Source organism: Mesoplodon densirostris, chromosome 11 (genome assembly GCF_025265405.1).
Source record: "Mesoplodon densirostris isolate mMesDen1 chromosome 11, mMesDen1 primary haplotype, whole genome shotgun sequence".
NCBI classification, from domain to species: domain Eukaryota; kingdom Metazoa; phylum Chordata; class Mammalia; order Artiodactyla; family Ziphiidae; genus Mesoplodon; species Mesoplodon densirostris.
Window position 1 is genome coordinate 87538875 of NC_082671.1, and position 19862 is coordinate 87558736.

General features: G+C 42.9%; 1 protein-coding gene across 1 annotated transcript in view; it reads left to right on the forward strand.

Annotated features, from left to right (window-relative positions):
* The first annotated feature begins 857 nt into the window (after positions 1 to 857).
* Positions 858 to 19862, forward strand: part of UBE2N (ubiquitin conjugating enzyme E2 N) — a 36027-nt gene continuing 17022 nt past the window's right edge. Inside the window, exon 1 of the mRNA XM_060113359.1 lies at positions 858 to 1141. Within this exon, the coding sequence (XP_059969342.1) occupies positions 1112 to 1141 (30 nt within the window). The 5' untranslated portion in view covers positions 858 to 1111. The remainder of the gene's footprint in view (positions 1142 to 19862) is intronic.

The following is a 19862-nucleotide window of genomic DNA, read 5'->3' on the forward strand; positions in this document are numbered from 1 at the left end:
ACACGGTGGCTAAGGAGTTAAGGGGTCCACGTTTTGGCAGACCTGCGTGGGAAGCAAACAGCTCCATTTCCCTCATAACCTTGGAAAAAGTGAATGTCTCCGAGCCTCATTTGTAAAGTGGAGGAAGCACTTTAAGATTGTTCTGACGATAAAGTAAAATAATTCTCGCAAAAAGCCCATTACAGAGCAAGCAATCAATCATCAGGATGTTAGGAAATGCTTCCCCAACAATCCCATTTCCGGGCACCCTCACTCTAATCCTCCTTTAGGGCCCCGCACTCTAAAGGTAATCCCTCTTTTAGGGATTACACTGGGATCTCTAATCCTCTCCTGGGTCATTCCTCCAGCTCTCCAATCCGCGAGTCAACCACGAGGGCCAGGCGTTCAGAGGCCATTCTTCTTCCCCGCCCCCAACTCTCTCCAAACCCTTTAAGCTTTCCCGGGTCTAAGGGGTGTGTCAAAGACACCCGATTTATGCGAAATTGAAACCTCAAAATTCTGGCTAGGCTTTTCCTAGATAACTTTCGAGACCCACAGTTGGGAGCTTTGCTACTGACTTTTGGTCTTCCCCTACTTGTGAGGAAGGAGCTCGCGCATCAACTTGACCTCAGTCGTTCGGCCAGCGCCAGCCCCGACCGCGCGCCCTGCAGTAGCGTTGAATGAACGAACGAACGAACGAATGAATGAATGGGCTACGTCTGCGGCCGGGCCTCTGTTTCGTCGCCCATTGGCGCGGGCGTGGCCGCGGATAAGAGGCCTGCTGGTCGCAGACCACTCAGTCCCACCAGCGCGCAGCAGAACCGGCCACTTGCGACGGGGATCTGCGCTGCTCCGCACCGTTCCGCACCGCCTCTCCCAAGTCCCTGCCCCGCCGCGGCGCGTCACTTCCGCCACCCCCAGGCCGCAGCTGGGGCGGGGAGCGCGGGGGAGGGGGCCAGGATCGAGGGAAGCCCGCCCGCGCCCTAGCAGGGACTACATTTCCCGGGGGGCCTCGGCGCGGCGGCGGCGGGCGCGGCAACGTTCCCCGGAAGTGGAGCCCGGGACTTCCACTCGTGCGTGAGGCGAGCGGAGCCGGAGACGAGACCAGAGGCCGAACTCGGGATCTGACAAGATGGCCGGGCTGCCCCGCAGGATTATCAAGGTAACAGCCCGGGCTCGCCTCCGGCTACCCGCTCTGCTCTTGCCCTCTCGGCGGACCGGGCGGAGCGGCCCCTCGCTTCCTCCGGCCTGCGGCCCGCGCTGGGAGGCCCGAGGCATCGCGGAGAGGGTCTGGCCGCGGCGGCGAGGGAAGTCGGGCGCTGGGGAGGGGGCGCCGGGGAGACTTCCGGCCGCAGTGGGGCAGCCCGGCAGCGGGGATTGGGGGCTCCCAGGCGGTCGGCCCGCGAGCGGGGAAGGCCTGGCCCGCGCCCTGGCGGAGGGTGGGGCCGTGGGCTTGCGGGGCTCTGGTCTTGGGAGCGGGCCTCCGCGGCCTCTCAGACCACCCCCGAGCGGAGGCCGCGGGCGCGCGGGAATCGCGGCGGGGCCCGGACTCTAGGCGGGGGTTGTGGCCCGACACGGCCCCTCGGCCTCGGATCCGTGTCTCGGCCCGGGCGGGAGCGCAGGGGTGCGGCAGCTGCAGGTTCAGAATGAATGAACCGGGAGGGTGAGGCCGGGCGGGGCCCTGTGCCACGGGAGGCGGCTCCGGGAGCGCCGCGCGTCCTGCAGCCGCCGGCACATGCTCAGCCCTTGCTGCAGGGGTTCGGGGGACGTGGGGGCTCCGCGCCCCGCCGCCCTCGCTTCCGCGATCTCCTCCTCTTTTTAAAATGCGTTTCCGTTCGTTATCTCCGCGAAGTAAGTTTACTCTAGTTGGCAAACTCTTTTAGGACTGTTTCTGTTTAGAGGAAATAGTTCTAACAGGAGACCGAGCGGGGATTGGGGGAGGGGGTGCAGTACAGGTACGGGAGACCTTGTGAAACCTTTTGCCTCTCGATTTTGTGCGCTTTAAATTATCAATACCATTTTTCAGCTCTTCATGAATATGGACAAGTACCAGTGGAACCATGAAAAATTCATCTTGGTTTTGTAAACTCTTTACATAAATATCAAGTCCTCAGACGTGAAATGTTTCTTGCAGTCCACGAAGACAAAACCTTTAGGGCTTTTTTGTCAGTTTTAGTGAAGGAAATTAGTTGAACCTCTGTGTTGCTCAGTATGCGAGTTAAAGTGTGTGAATTGCAGCATCATTTTGTTTGCTGTAACTCTGAACGTGTATTTAACCTAGTTTGCCCTTAAAGTTTGGGGGGAGATGCATGCTAAGTGATTGAAGGATGGTGTATTGTGTAGTGCGATTGCAATGAAATATATCTGAGATAGGGGTGTCTCTGACCTAAAGGTGCTTAATTTAGAGAAATAAGACGTGTTTTGTAAAGTAGCAAGTTTTAGCAAGGAGAGAAGTAGAACAGATTGTCATTGTGCGCTGGAGTCTAATGATGTGAACCTTCATAGTGTTGTGTAAAACAAAACCTTCATTTGTTGTGTTAAAGATTTGTCTTCTACTGCGTCCAAGGCAGTTTAATGGCTGTGTTGGAGGGTACTTAACAATGTGGTTGTAATACGATCACATGGCCCCAGTGGTCATGTTTATTGAGGCCCCACTTGAAAATGAGGGGTGGAAGATAGAGCTATACATCAGATATCCTTGGATTTTTATTTACTGTTATTCAGGTTATCGACTAAGTACCTAGTACACATTGACATTCAAGATAATTCTCCAAAATACATAATGAATTAAAGATTGTACATATATTTTTCCATTTTTGCTTAATGCTGGAGATATTCTGCAATAATATGAAAGTCTTAGATGGAAAAATAAATTCTGTGGGACCTTGTATATAAACTTACAGATATGACTTGAAGCAATAAGTTGAAGTCCTCATAATTCAGTTCATTTGGCACAGAATAATTTAGTTTACATCAGGCTTTTGCATTTTGCTATTTAAAACCAGACAGTGATAACTCTTAATTTTACAGTCTTGTTGATAACATCTCTCTAATGAAAGGTCCCTTGATTTGGGTATTATCTTGTAAGAGTTCGGTGGTTTTACTTTAATGCCATTTATAGCATTTTTTCCTAGTGCCCATGCTTATATTATATAGGCTTTTCCATAATCTGTGAAAATGTTTATTTTTTTATCAGAATTAAAAAAAAGAAGCTTGTCTCTTCTCTGTCAACTACAACACAAGGTTCTGTGTGGACTATAATAGTGGTGGCAGTGGAATATAATGGGGTAGCACTACTGTTCTGAATGATGGGAATGTACCATCTCTCATTGGACAGTGTGATGCTTTCTACCTCAAAATGAGCATTATTTACATTTGCAAAATTCTTCAACCACTTGGTACCTGCAGAAGTCTTGTGAAGTAGACAATACATTATATAGGCTAGAAACCCATTCAAAGGACTTTCCTAGGGTCTTAAAACTGGCAGGAGGCAGAACTTGATCTTGACCCAGTGTGACCTTCCCCTGCCTCTTGTTATTATGAAATGACGTAATATATGTCAAAGTACCTTAACAACTGTAACCATACATATAAAGATGATTTTTTGAATTACTGTTCACCCAGTTGCTATCCCACTCAGATTCCCATTTCTAATCCAGTAGCAAATTCTTTGGGCTCTATTTTTCAAATTATATCCTGAATCAGACACATTTCCCTCTCTCTCTGAAACCACTGTTCAGTTCCATCATTTGTTACCTGGCGTACTGTATTGATCTCCTTTTAAACAGCAGCTAGTGTTACTTTTAAAAACATAGATCTTGTTACTTCCCTGCTCAGAACTCCACAGAGGTTCTGCAGCACACTGAAAATCTTGACTTTTTTCCCTCCTAGCTACAAGGCCCTCCATCCATCTGGGATCTGCCTACCTCTGAGATCATCTCCCACACTTCTCCCCTTGGGTCACTCCATTGCAGCCACACTGTTGCTCTGCTGTACCCTGAACAATAAGAGGCTACACATGTTCCAGTCACAGGGCTTTCCTCCTGTTTATTGCGTTGCTTGCTTTGTCATAATGTTCAGTTCTTGGCTCACATGTCATATTCTCAGAGAGGTTTACCTTAACTGTCCTAAAACACAGTCCTCCCTCCTCCCCATGGTTGCTCTTTAGCCCCTATTTCGTCTCTTCTGTATAGCACATATCATTACTCAAAGTTATATTATTTACTGTTTATCTCTACTCCCACTAAAGCTCCATGAAAGCAGGAATTCTTGGATGACTTGGGCATTGCTCAAATGCCTAGAACACATAATCTGCAAATCTAATGTCTCGGCCCTGAAATACTGATTGAATGAATGAATGAGCTTCAGTCTCTTTGAAAGAAAGTTTCAGGAGAGTTATTCTATATAATTTGACATTGTTACTGCTCAGTAGATTCTATCTGAATCTGTGCCTGAGCTAAAAGTTTCTAATTCTACCCATAAATTCGTTACAAACAAAACAAATCAATCTTTTATTTTGTTGACTAGGAAATACATAGAGCACCTTTGAAAGGTTCTAAAGGGTACATAGAGGAAAATTAAGACTCATCTGTCCTTCAGCATTCCAGTTTCCCTCCCCAGACAGCCACAACTTTTATTGTATATTATTCCCCAAAGACCAGAGAGACTTAGTGCATATATGTCAGGCCTATTCCCCTCCTCCCCAAGTAAATGCTGTACTTGATTCCTCCCCTTGCCCCCACCTATGTCTTCGAGGTGACTAATTTTCTAAAGAGCTGTTTTGTGGAACCTTGTGATTAGGCCTTAATTTAACTAATTGCATATTGATAACTATTAGATTGTTCCCCATATTTTGCTATACAAACAGTGCTGTAATGAATGGTTTTATATATAGTGATATTTTGCACATGTATGAGTTATACTGAATCTTGACAGTTACGTGTTTAGCTAGAATTATAGGATTTTTTTTTCTCTTTTTTCCTGGGCAAAACCTCTTTTAGTTTCTAAAAGTGACAGAGCAATTAAAGCTTAAAGTCACATAAGTTGAAAGCCACCTAAAATAAGAGATCCTCCTTAATCTGTCTGTCATAAAGAACCGGAGTATTTTGCGAACAAATAAATGAAATCTGTAGTTGTGGCTTGGTCAAAAACAGATTTATTTCAGCTTTACATGTTACACTGACAAAATGACATTCCTTTAATTTTCTTCTCAAAATTAATCATGAAGTCAATAAAATATAGGCTTAGGAAACAGTTAACTTACTCAAGCAGTTGACTTATTTGATTAAAACCTAGCAAACCAACCTTCTGAAATTAGAATTTCGCCAGTCTTCCCTACAATTTATTTTCTGTTTGGTGAGGTTTAGTTTCAAACTCTTAAAAACCTGTTATGAGCTGACCGAGTCTTGAGTTCTGTTTTTTACTTTAATAATTTTTATTTAACAAAATACAGATTTTTAAAATTATAGTTTATAATAAATTTATTTTATTTATTTATCTTTGGCTGCGTTGGGTCTTTGTTGCTGCACTCAGGCTCCCTCTAGTTGTGGTGAGCGGGGGCTACTCTTTGTTGCGGTGCGCAGGCTTCTCATTGTGGTGGCTTCTCTTGTTGCAGAGCACGGGCTATAGGCGTGCGGGCTTCAGTAGTTGTGGTGCATGGGCTTAATTGCTCCGCGGCATGTGGGATCTTCCTGGACCAGGGCTTGAACCCGTGTTCCCTGCGTTGGCAGGAGGATTCTTAACCACTGTGCCACCAGGGAAGTCCCTTTTATCACCATTTAAAAGCCACTCATTTGATATGTATTTTAGTACATAAGTAAGAAAAGCAATTCAGAAAACTGACCCTGTTTTTAAGCCCTGAGAATCTTTGGCTCATAATGTTTTTTCCCATTAAAAAAAAAAAGGCATGAAAACTTACCATGATGAAGATGGACTTGTTATAAATCGTAATTAAAACATTCTTAGGAAGCAGATAAACTCATATAGTAAAAACTTGAGTAGAAACAGTGTAGTTTTTAGCTCTTTTGGTTGTTGTCCCAATTTAATAATTTTCTGACCTTCCTCCTAGTACAATAAACCGTATTTGCATATGACTTCTGGGGATTCAGATTCTTGACAAGCATATTTGTGAATCCCCTTGGTCTCCACGGATTCCAGGTTAAGAATCCCTGAACTACTTTTGGTAGTGATTAAACTTTCAGGCTATATGGATATTGTTTAATATACTACCTAATGTTTTGATTATGGAATGTAGGCATAACTGAAAATCGAGTCGAGTGTTGTTTTTTAAGCACTTCTTTGTCAAGCACTTTCTTCAGTCCAGATTGATCAGCTCTCACACAATAGAAATTGACATTTGTCCAATTATTAAGTACTTCCTGAGTATCCAGCATGCTAAATAATGATATCAGGAATATTATGCATTTGCTTTGTAGAAATTGAGTTTTTTCCCACACTTGTGATGACTTACAGCCATATACAGTAGAGAACACTCTCCTTTTCCTTCTCTGATGAGGAGACTGTAGGCCAAAGAAATTGGATGACTAAGATTCCTGGCCTGCAAGTCAGTATCTTTGCTTTTTTCCCTATGCTGTATCTAGTGTTTTGGTTTACCTGTGTGTAAATGGATTTAAGAAGAAAATAACTTACGCACCTCGGATTCAAGTAGTATGGATTCTGAACATACATTTGAATGTGCTATCATGAACATTGATGCATAAGCACTGTGGAAATAAATAGCAGAACCAAGGAAATGAGGATGGCATGCAGCAGGAGCTTTGGACATTATGGTTGTAGTCATCACAGTTCTGATGTGGGTGTCTAATTACTATATTATATAATTTTACTTTCTAAAAACGAAATAGATCTGAAAGGCATAATATATGTAGCAATGTTACCTCAAGAAATAATTCTTTTTTTTCCTATATGGAAGAAATGTAATGTATGAAGGACATCAGCATGGATATACAAATTAGGAGATGAATAATAGGGAATCAGTTAACTTCAGCTAAAATCTTAGCAACTTTTAAAAATGTTTCCCAAGTTTTTTTTATTTTAAATATTAAGTAGTCATCTTCAATTTGTAGATTAAATAGGATGTGGGATCACCATAGTCTGAGAGTGAGATCTGTGGCCCTGGCATCTCTGGTGACAGAGACCATTAATGTGTGATTGGAAGAAATGGGTAGGTAACTGGTTAAGAGCCCTCAGAGAATCAACAGAAAGCATTCTTTATTATCCATTTTTCCAAGAGCTACACCACACTATTCAGGGCATTGTGTGTTTGTTAAAATCCTGGATGTAGCTATTCTAAAATCCCCTAGGGATACTTAGGCATAGAAATTTTTATAGTTCTGAGTTGGCCTGTAACTCAGATGTTTTGGAATAATTAGGATTAGGCTATAATTCGAAGTACTTCTAGGCATTGGTTTCAGAATCTAATGTTGACATATTTTGCTTTTTTTTTTTTTAATTGGCTCTTTCCTCTTCATATTTTCAAACTCCTTTAGTTTTCAATGCCATCACAATATGTCACTGTCAGAGGTTTGGTCTGTTGTGGGCAAATCAGTTTTTATTTTTAAAGTCTTTACAATCCAGTGACTGAAGGCACTGTAGTGGAGAAAATACTAGAAAGAAATCTAACAAATGTTATCTTTGTGTCTTGAGACTCTGGGTGCTTTTTATTTCTTTAGAGCTTTCTAAGATTTCTTTATAGTTTATACTAAGGAAAAGTGTTATTGCTGTAAAGTCACTGTGTTTTTAGTGACCTTTAAGGACCATTGGGATTACCATCCCCTTTACCCCCTTATTGTGGAGCAGGGGCAAAAGTGGCTTTAGTAAGCTAGTAAGAGCCCAAGGCCAAATTTCAATCTTCGATAACATTGCGATTTGTTTGCCTTTTTATTATCCATTCATAAAACATGTTTCAGTTCAATTAAATGGACATTTATTGAATGCATAGTATGTATTCACTAAGCCAGTAAAAAAGATAGGCATCCCTGTCTGGTGAAAAATAGAGCTGTGAAACAAGAAATTACAGTGAGGTGTGTTATAAAAGAAGGAATATCTGGGATTTACCATAGTCTGAGGAAAGGTATCAATATCTGTTGAGTGTTTTTAAACTTGAAGAGCAGGGGGGAGAGTGGACGCAGGGAATAGTAGATATGAAAGCTGGAAGGAGAGGGAGAGAGAGAGGGAGAGAGGGAGAGAGGAAGAGAAAGAGAGCATGACTGCATTATATATTCCAGAGATCCATGATGTGTGGTGGGTAGTGTCTTATTGTAGTTTAATTACAGGCTTTTGCATGAATCCTGTTTAGTAATATAGTTTACCTTAAGATGGACTGCCTTTCTGGGGTGGCATATTCCTCTCCTGCTCTCCTGGGTCCCTGGATTTGGGGAAGTTTGGGATTCCAGTGAGAAGGAACTAAAGAGCAGGTGGAAAATACATTTGAGGTATCACTGCATCAGACCATAACCACTCTAATGTGAGTTTTAAACAAGATGTTTTTCATTCAGTAAGCCTAAAGATAGAATTATCTTACACTTGTTTATATATTAATTTGAATTTTGTGTTTTCCACTAAGCGGAGGGTATTTGTACCTACTTAATTTCCTCACTTGTATTTAGAGAGAATAAGGAAAAGTGCTTTCCAGTAAAATTCCCCATACATTTGCACTGCAGTTCTTGCTTTGGCTTTTTTAAAAAAGTCATTTCTTTTCACAGTTGGAGGCACAGTGATTTACAGCTATAAAGCTTGAAGTTTCTTACCTTTAGCTGTAAAAGAGCTATTCCCATTAAGTAAATTTTTTTTCCCCCTGAATGAAGTACTCTGTCTACCCCGTCTTTATTGTTGTGGTTCAGATAAGGGTTAACTTAAACTAAAAGTGCTGCAACCTCCGTTCAGGTTCCTGCCACTGACTGTGATTAGAGGTCAGTGAACACTTGGCCAAACCTTGCCTATTTCTTATCAGAATCTTCCCTTAGTTTAATTGGGCGGGCTGCCGATGTCTTGAGTGGTAGGAAGTAGAAGATATTTTCTGTGAATACTGGTCTATAATCTGAGCAGTTAGTTGATGGTAGTGCATCAGAATTATCTGGGTGTTTATAAATTTAACAGTTGCCAGCCCCAGAATGTTTTTTTTGTTACGTTTTGTCTTAAGAGCTCCAGATGATTTTAGTGTGCACCTTGCAGAAACAATGGCCTAGTATATGTTTGGCTTCAATGCAAAGTTGGCTAGAATGTGGTAGAACTAAAATCATACATAAAGCCAGTAGTTTCTCATATATAGAAAACAAAAGCATCAGTGGGAGCACCGAAGATGTGACATTCCGGATGGGGAAACCCTCCAAGTTTGGTTTAGGGAAAGAGGTTTTTAGGGGGGTGACATTTGAGCTGAATTTTGAAAGATAAGTATAAAAGCGGGGTGGGGGGAGAAGAATATCATTCCAGGTTAGACATATCAAACTCTAGGAGGATATTTGAGCAGTGCTAAAACTGTAACATGAGTCAGCACTTCTTCGCTTGGACCACAGACACTTCAAATGCAGTCTTTTAATTTGAAAGTTTTTTTCCTTTAGAAGTGTAATTCATGGATATATAGTCATTAGTAAAAAGTCAATATACAGACTGTTACAAACTAAAAATAATCAAGCAGTACAGATGATTTCCCCTTCACTTTCTTTTGTTATTCCAGTCTCTACTTCATAGAAAAAATGCTAAAATCTTACTGAATATGAAAGGAAAACCAAAATGCTTCATTTTTTTTGAGATACAAATCACGTATAAAATTCACCTTTTCAAATGTACAGTTTAGTGGTTTTAACATTCACAAAGTTGTGAAACTATCACCGCTTTCTTTTTTTTTTTTTTTTTTTTTTTTTTTTCCTTTTTGCGGTATGCGGGCCTCTCACTGTTGTGGCCTCTCCCGTTGCGGAGCACAGGCTCTGGACGCGCAGGCTCAGCGGCCATGGCTCACGGGCCCAGCCGCTCCGCGGCATATGGGATCCTCCCAGATCGGGCCACGAACCCGTATCCCCTGCATCGGCAGGCGGACTCTCAACCACTGCGCCACCAGGGAGGCCCTATCACCGCTTTCTAATTCCAGAACTTCATCGTCCGAAGAAGAAACCCTCTACCCTTTAGCAGTCCCTCTCTGTCCCTACTCCCTCAGCCCCTGGCACCCGTGCAGCTACTTTCTCTATGGATTCACCTATTCTGGACATTTCATATAAATGGAATCATACAATACAGCTTTTGGTGTCTGACTTCTTTCACTTAGCATGTTTTCAAGTTCATCCATATTGTAGTATGTATCAGTACTTCATTCCTTTTTAAAATTTTTTTAGCTGAAATTTCTCTTATACTTTTAAGAAATTACAATGCTGAATGAAGCAAAGCAGAAGTTTTAGCAGGTAAATCTGTATTGGTTCCCATAAAACTAATCACATTTGCAAGCTGCATTGCTTTCTAATGTTTAAGAAGTATCCTTTAGCCTTGTGAACCATTATTATTATTTTTTAAATTGTCAGCAGCCAGTAAATTTTTATCGTTAAAGATTGGATTTGGGGAATTCTTTGGCAGTCCAGTGGGTACTTTCACCACCTGGCCTGGGTTCAGTCATTCGTCAGGGAATTAAGATCTCACAAGCTGCACAGCACGGCCAAAAAAAAAAAAAAAGATTGGTTTTGATTGCTGGAGAATGAAAAACTTGAGCCAATTCTGGTGAATAATGGGTAGGAACAGCATTGACTTTTATTTTTGTCTTAAGTAGTAAGAAACTTTGTGACCTTGGCCAACTCACTTTTCCTGGGCCTCCATTATTTCTAGTTCCTTTTAAAAAACTTCTCGTTGAGACAAAGCCATGATCATTTAATCCTGGAACTGACTTTCCTTTTTGGCTTTTAAATTGGACTTTAAGCAATTCTCAAAAAAAAAAAAACAACAACAACAACAACAAACACAACCCAGGACAAATGCTGAGTAGTAGCAGTATTCTGAAATTTTGAATAGCTTTCCAGTACAGCTAATATGAAGGCCTGTATCCTATCTGCTATGATAGTTTTTTTTAATTAATTAATTATTTTTTTTTTTTTTTGCGTTACGCAGGCCTCTCACTGTTGTGGCCTCTCCCGTTGCGGAGCACAGGCTCCAGCTGCGCAGGCTCAGCGGCCATGGCTCATGGGCCCAGCCGCTCCGTGGCATGTGGGATCTTCCCAGACCGGGGCACGAACCCGTGTCCCCTGCATCGGCAGGCGGACTCTCAACCACTGCGCCACCAGGGAAGCCCTATGATAGTTTTAAAGCCTTTAAATGTTCATGTTCTCCTGGGGTTCAGACCTTGGACCTTTTCTCATTGTATATTCTCCTGAACACATTTATTCATTTTCTTGGCTGCAGTCAGCATTGATCAATGATTCCAAAATCTAGTGGTGAGTTTCAGGTCTCTCCAGGTGCCTACTTTTTATCTCCACTTAGATGTCTTGCAGACATTTTAAAATCAACTTTATTTTACAGTGGACTGTATTCATTTTGCTGTCTCCCCCTCCCATGCATTAGTACCTCTGGTGTTTCTTTTCTTTATTCATTAACATTACCCAGTTGCCTACAATTTACTTCTGTTTCCTCTTCTCTCCTCCCCGCTCTTCTCTCTTAGACATTCAATCATAAGCCGACCGAACCTTAGAAATGCCTGTCCTTCTAACCCATTCCTGTCTCCCATCCTCTCAGACTCTTACCCTCTTCTGCACGTTTTTGCAGTAATCGGAGAACAAATCTGTCTTCACTCTCACACATACACACACACACGTGCTGTTTCCTCTCTTTCTCTCTTCATTTTCCACATTGCCACATTATTCTAAAAACACCCAATGTGATCATGTTACTCTCTACTGTGTTCAGGCTAGAGTTCAGATTCCTTAACTTGGCATATGCAAGGCTTTTTCACAACCTGGTCTTTTCATCTTAATTCATTGCCATCTCCTTCCCTGTCTCCCCTCTCCTATACAGCCTCTGATACTGATGGTGTTCACCAGTTAAAATGATGTATTTTCCAACTTTTGAATTATGCCATGTTGGCAAGGGAACATCCTTTGTATGAAATGTGACTGCCCAGCACTCTGTGTTCGTTGGGATTGGGTTTTTTTTCTCCTTCTGAGACAATCTTGACTGTAATCATCTTGCTTATGTTCCTAGTATGAAGTATGTTGTGGTACAGAAACTAGAAATACTATATTCTGCATGAAAAGAAAATCAAGGATAAAATTTAACTCATTTGCTCTATTTTCTGAAATCCTGTAAAGGCACTCTAGGAAACAAATGTTGGTCCTATTGTTAATTGAGTCATCATAGTGAAAAAAACTTTTTTTAACTTTTTTTTTTTTTTTTTGCGGTACGTGGGCCTCTCACTGTTGTGGCCTCTCCCGTTGCGGAGCACAGGCTCCGGACGCGCAGGCTCAGCGGCCATGGCTCATGGGCCCAGCCTCTCCACGGCATGTGGGATCTTCCTGTACCAGGGCACGAACCCGTGTCCCCTGCATAGGCAGGTGGACTCTCAACCACTGCGCCACCAGGGAAGCCCTTTTTTAACTTTTGACAAATAAAAATTGTGTGTATTTAAGGTGTACAAGGTGATGTTTTGATATATATATACATTGTGAAATGATTACCACAAACTAACATTATCTGTCACTTTCCATACTTACTTACCTTTGTTGTTTTTGTTCTGATGGTCAGAGAGATCTCTTTTGTTCTGGTGGTTTACAGATCTCTTAGCAAATTTCAAGTATATAATACATTACTATTAACTATGGTCAGCATGCTATACATTAGGTCTCCATCTTCTAACTGAAAGCTTGTATCCTTTGATCAATATCTTCCCTTTCCCTTCACCTTCCAGACTCTGGTAACCACCTTTCTAATCTCTGTTATTTTGAGTTTGACTTTTTTTTTTTTTTTATAAGGTTCTGCACATAAGTGACATGCCTATTTGTCTTTGTGTCTAGCTTATCTCACTTAGCATTATGTCTTTTGGGTTCATCCACATTGTTACAAATGGCAAGATTTCATTCTTTTTTAAAAACTGGTGAAAAGATATTTTAATTTGCTCTTTGTAGACGTCAGAAAAATAAAATATTTGACACTCCTTGGGTCAGGGTTTTAAGCGCCATGTATACTTTTTTAAAAAGCCTGTATACCCTTGCCCTCATGGTTCCCATACATACACACTAGCCTTTTGTTTTCTACTGCTTAATTGATAATAGTGGTTTAGTTGTAACAGGGCCATAAACATAGGAGTTGGAGAAGTCCAATGTCATCTCCGTTTGTTGTAGGGATTTCACTAGCAGATTTTACTGTATTAGTATGCAGTGGGACTCTGATAGCCAAGAACCCAGTCCTACTCAGCAGGCTTTCACTCCCTAAGCCCCTCAGGTGTGGATGTAAAAATGCAGATATTTAGGTCCACTATAATGAAAAAAGAAAGTAGAACTTGCATGTGTTCCCTCTTGTGAGTAATCAAGTTATAGCAATTTTAATATATATATATATATTTTTTTGCGGTAGCGGGCCTCTCACTGTTGTGGCCTCTCCCGTTGCGGAGCACAGGCTCCGGACGCCCAGGTTCAGCGGCCATGGCTCACAGGCTCAGCGGCCATGGCTCACAGGCCCAGCCACTTCGTGGCATGTGGGATCTTCCCGGACCGGGGCACGAACCAGTGTCCCCTGCATCGGCAGGCGGACTCTCAACCACTGCGCCACCAGGGAAGCCCTTTAATATTTTAAGAGTGCATAAGTTACAGCAATTTTAATATTTTAAGAGTGCACACATACACTTCTTTACTGCAAAGTGCTACTTTATTTTTTTCTTTTTTTTTTTTTTTTTTTTTGCGGTATGCGGGCCTCTCACTGTTGTGGCCTCCCCCGTTGCGGAGCACAGGCTCCGGACGCGCAGGCTCCGGACGCACAGGCTCAGCGGCCATGGCTCACGGGCCCAGCCGCTCCGCAGCATATGGGATCCTCCCAGACCGGGGCACGAACCCGTATCCCCTGCATCGGCAGGCGGACTCTCAACCACTTGCGCCACCAGGGAGGCCCAATTTTTTTCTTTTTTTATAAATTAAATTAATTAATTTATTTATTTTGGCTGCGTTGGGTCTTCGTTGCTGCGCATGGGCTTTCTCTAGTTGCGGTTAGCAGGGGCTACTCTTCGTTGCAGCGCACGGGCTTCTCATTGCAGTGGCTTCTCTTGCTGAGGAGCACGGGCTCTAGGTGCGTGGGCTTCAGTGGTTGCGGCACATGGGCTCGGTAGTTGTGGCTCGAGGGCTCTAGAGTGCAGGCTCAGTAGTTGTGGTGCACGGGCTTAGTTGCTCCACGGCATGTGGGATCTTCGTGGACCAGGGCTCGAACCCGTGTCCCCTGCATTGGCAGGCGGATTCTTGACCACTGCGCCACCAGGGAAGTCCCGCTACTTTATTTCTTTGGTTGAATCATTAAGCCAATTGGGGTTATGTATTTATGTAAATTACGACCAATGTATGTTAATATTTTAAACATTACGAGTATTAGTGAGTACACTGAATATCTACTGTGTTCCTTGTACTGATTGTTGACAGGTCCCTCTATTGTTTATGGCAGACTAAAACAAATACTCAAGATAATTTTTTCTGCTTGGTACATATCAGCTACTTCATTTTGCCATTAGCTGGCATGTGTAGTAGAATGATTTAATTCACATATTTGATTTTAGTAAAATGAAAGCCAGTGTATGGCTGGAGCAGGAGGAGAGGGGTAGTATAGAAACACACTAACATTCATTAAAAAAAAAAGAAGATTGTATGAAGATAGTATTTTTTAAAGCCCCAGATGATGCTTTCCAAGTCCAAAGATTCACCTTGTAATTATAAAATTGTAGGTGTTGACATTATCATACTAGTTAGTCTCTCTTATTTATATCACAGAGTTAATCATATAACTTCTGTTGGAAAACAAAAATGTGATTGTGAACTACAGAAATCTTGCCCATTTTGCTCAGTATCAAGAGTCTTATTGTTCTCACATCCACTGAAAAAGCTTTATAATGGAAGTGAGAGAGACTGAGAAACGTTATTTATATCCTCTGGCAGGAAGATCACTTTCCTTAATCTTGATTTGTGCAGCTTACCTTTTACTTTAGATTCATTTGATGCCCACATATGTGAAATTGTTGCCTCAAAGTATTACCAAGCCGTGTGCAGAATTGCTGGACTTTAAATCTTTTTTTAAAAAAATAAATTTATTTATTTATTTTTGGCTGTGTTGGGTCTTCGTTTCTGTGCGAGGGCTTTCTCTAGTTGCGGCGAGCAGGGGCCACTCTTCATCGCAGTGCACGGGCCTCTCTTGTTGCGGAGCACAGACTCCAGACACGCAGGCTCAGTAGTGTGGCATGTGGGATCTTCCCAGACCAGGGCTCGAACCCGTGTCCCCTACACTGGCAGGCAGATTCTCAACCACTGCACCACCAGGGAAGCCCGAGACTTTAAATCTTTTATCAGGGTACTGGAGAAGTACGGTTGGGGAGAAGTTGGTTGGATAGTGGTTGGGAGTCTCAGAATTCTCCCATGATTGTGAAATTCTGTTGGGTCATTCACACTTGGGTGTGGCTTACTTAGAGCACATTATCAGATTGTTCTCTAAAGAGCATCTAGCTGAGATCCTCTGCTTTGAAAGGCGAGGCAAGGTGGCTTTTATTTAGTGTAGGGTTGGTCCTGACTTCTGTGAAACTCACTTTGATACCAATAAATCACCTTTGAATCCCGAATTTGATTATTTTCTAGTTGTTGGATCTGGGCACTGTGGCTTTTGCCTGTGTCAAGTGGAAAGGCTCCCAGACATCTGTGGGCCAAGATGCTTGTGTGGGCTCCCTCTAGACGTGTCATTTCCTTAACTGGCACAGCCTCCCTCCTGCTTCCCAGCTGTCTTTGGTGTCTTTTGCTGAGTGGAGGGCCCGAGGGGTGGGGTGGTACTAGGTGGAGTGCAGGCGGCCGGGCTGACCCTTACTCTGGCGGTCTGTGAACACCTGGGAGCTGTCACATATGTCAAGTTGTTACTTAGGTGACCGAAAGATGAAAAGAGAACTTTAAGGTATTGTGGAGGTAGCAGCTGTAGGAAGCAGCTACGTCTCCTAAGTCTGGTGGGGGGGAGAAACGAAGAGAAAAAGTTGAAGTTATTAGAATTTAGAAACTTGAGAGAAGGAGCCCTAGCTGGGATCCAGAACTCTGAAGAGAGTCTCGCCCTCTGGTGGGGGAGCCGGTGGGGCGGTGCGGGGAGAGGTGCTCTGACAAACTGGCTCTCTCAGTGTGGGATAAACTGCGAATTGGATGAATTGCTGCAGGGATGTTGGGTGATGCTCACAGGCACTTCAGGTGGACAAGAAGCCTGGAAGAGGCAAGTCCCCTCTAGCAGCTTTGGCACTGCCCACCTCATCTGCAGAGTTTAACAGGGAGCCCCTGGCAGAGCAGAAATGTGGTTTGCAGAGTCCCACCTCCAGAATCACAAAGTATAGAAGGATAAGTGAGAGATACTTACTTTACATCTGGCACAGATATAAATTTCCCAGTGTAGAGGGTTTTGGTTTCTTTTTTAATTTTTAAAAATTTATTTATTTATTTATTTATTTATTGGCTGTGTTGGGTCTTCATTGCTCCGTGTGGACTTTCTGTACTTGGGGCGAGCGGGGACTACTTTTCGTTGAGGTGCGTGGGCTTCTCATTGCGGTGACTTCTCTTGTTGTGGAGCACAGGCTCTAGGTGCGTGGGCTTCAGTAGTTGCAGCACATAGGCTCAGTAGCTGTGGTGCACGGCTTAGTTTCTCCGCGGCATGTGGAGTCTTCCCGGACCAGGGCTTTGAACCTGTGTCCCCTGCATTGGCAGGCAGATTGCTAACCACTCTGCCACCAGGGAAGTCCCCAGTATAGACGTTTTAAACATAGAAAGCTGCCTGACCGTCTGGTGCAGCCCATGATAGGGAAGGGCAAGAAGCTCTTGAGATGTGGCAGCATTTGGCTTGACTTTAGTCCTACAGAATTAGGAATTTATACAGTTTTTAAAAATTTGTGTATTTGTTTTGATTTGTTGGGGTTTTTTTTTTTTGTAAGTATTATATACTACAGAGAAATGCCTTTGTACCAAATCACTGGAATCCTCCACTTTATTTGGCCAGCCATCAAATCTCAGGAAAGACAGAACTGCATGCCTTCAAATGGGGATTAAAGAGAGAAAATGCCAAGGGGGACAAGTTCCACCTGCCTTTGACTCTGCATTAGCCCTAAGGACAGTGCTTCATATACTGCCAGAGCAAGTTAAGAGACATATTTTCTCTTTACACCTTTTAGTTATAAACTCTTTGTTATTCACCTAACATGAAGGCAGAGGTGTGAGCACTGCTGGATGCTGAGAATTCCAGGCTCTAACTGTGATGTGTGAAAAGAGCCCTTGACTCTAGAGTGGACTTCTACTGGATAGGCTTCTGTGCGCATTTCTGAGAATTAAATGAAACAATGTATGTGAACATCCAACTCAATTTTAGGGATTAATCCAGTTGTCAGTCCCTGCACATGGGAGTTTTAACTAAATTTATCTAGCTCTCCAGTTCTTTAGGCTCTGAAAGTCTAATGTCCTGCCCAAAGTTTGGCCATTTATTAGTAGCTTAAGGTCTTTTTTTTTTTTTTTTTTTTTTTGCAGTACGCGGGCCTCTCACTGTTGTGGCCTCTCCCGTTGCGGAGCACAGGCTCCCGACGCGCAGGCTCAGCAGCCATGGCTCACGGGCCCAGCCGCTCCACGGCATGTGGGATTCTCCCAGACCGGGGCACGAACCCGCGTCCCCTGCATCGGCAGGCGGACTCTCAACCACTGCGCCACCAGGGAAGCCCTAGATTAAGGTCTTGAAGTTTCCTTTTGTCTGTGTGGTTCTGGGATTGTACATGCTATTAACTGAGACAAGAATCCATTAGTTGCAAAGCGTTTTGCAAGTTTAGTGATTTTTATTGAGTTAGGAGTTTAGCAGCAAATGGTGTAACTCACCTTGTTGGCTCTCGGTTTTTTCTTCTCTTCTCATTTCTCTCCACTTGCATTGCTCCACTGCTCAGATTCTCTAAGGCCTGGTCAAACTGCGTAGCTTTTGCCCCCAAATCCTGGCAATTACTCAGGTGAATAAAGAACCCTGTTTCCCTAAATTAGGACCCAGTTCCTTCCCTCAGTAAGCTTGAGGCACGGTGCATACTGTCCTTTTTTTTCTTTTAAATCAACTTTATTAATGTGCAATTTGCATACCGTTACACACTCATTTTAAGTGTACAACTTGAGTTTTGACAAAGGTATACAGCTGTGAAACCCATCTCAGTTAAGATTTAGAACATTCCATCACCCCAGCACAGCACTTAAATTAAAAGATCATACTGTTTTGAAGTGTGTTTTCACTTTATATAGAAGGAATATTTTTCTACACTGTTAAACATTTACAGTATCTTTTTTCTTTGTTGTGATCGTTATTTCTGGAGGTGTACTTTTTCCTTTTTTTTTTTTTTTTTCTGTTGTGGCCTCTCCCGTTGCGGAGCACAGGCTCCGGACGCGCAGGCTCAGTGGCCATGGCTCACGGGCCCAGCCGCCCCGCGGCATGTGGGATCTTCCCCGACTGGGGCACGAACCCGTGTCCCCTGCATAGGCAGGCAGACTCTCAACCACTGCGCCACCAGGGAAGCCCTGGAGGTGTACTTTTGAGCACATCCACAGTTTTTCTTTAGGATAGGTTCCAAGAGGTGGAATTCTTAGAGGTTGGGCCAGCGTGTAGTCCCACCAGCCAAGTGTATGAGATCCAGTTTTCTCCACAGCACTAAATAGCATTGTTTTTTTCATCTTTGACTATTCTGAGTTTTAAGGATTGTCTTGATAATGAGACATTGTTACTTTCAAAATAGGGTTACTCAAAATGCACAATTTCTTTAGATGATTTTATTTAAAAACTTTTTTTTTTTTTTTGGTCTTGCACATGTTACAGAATTCAGCAAAGCGGGGTACTCACTGAAAAGTGTCTCCACTTTCAGGTGATTCCTTTCCTCAAAGAAGCCATTGTTTATTTGGACAATTTAAATCAGTTATTTTATGATTCTGTAGCTTGTTTTTTTTGTTGTTGTTGTTCAGACGTATTTTTTTTTTTTTTGCTGTACGCGGGCCTCTCACTGCTGTGGCCTCTCCCGTTGCGGAGCACAGGCTCCGGACACACAGGCCCCGCGGCCATGGCTCGCGGGCCCAGCCGCTCCGCGGCACGTGGGATCCTCCGGGATCGGGGCACGAACCCGCGTCCCCCGCATCGGCAGGCGGACTCCCAACCACTGCGCCACCAGGGAGGCCCCAGACGTATTTTTACATAATATATTAGCTCACATTGCCAGCAAGCCCTAAGTCTAGCATTCATATTCTTTAAGATGTATGGTTGCATTGTTTCAGAGACTCAGGCTATCCACATGAAGTGGATGAATTTGACCAGTATTACTGTACACAGGTGCTGTATCATATAATACTTCTGCCTTAGTATGTAAATTTGTGCTTATTTCAGTTATATTAAAATCTGAGTTGTCGTGGTCATTTTCTCCTGTGGCTCAGTAGCATAGGACAAAATAATCATATGAAATCACAGAAGAATAAAAAATATTATATGTACTAAGTTATACTGCAGCTGGATCTCTTAAGATTACTTAACTTTCAACCAAATTGATAGTCTTTGAAATATTAAAATCCTTAACCTCATGTTAATTTGGTTTCTTGAGCAATTTCATTCCAAATTCTTCCAAAAACCTTGAGGTAGAGAACTGAATCTTTAATATGTCAACCAGTTAGTACTGAGCAAATGATCAT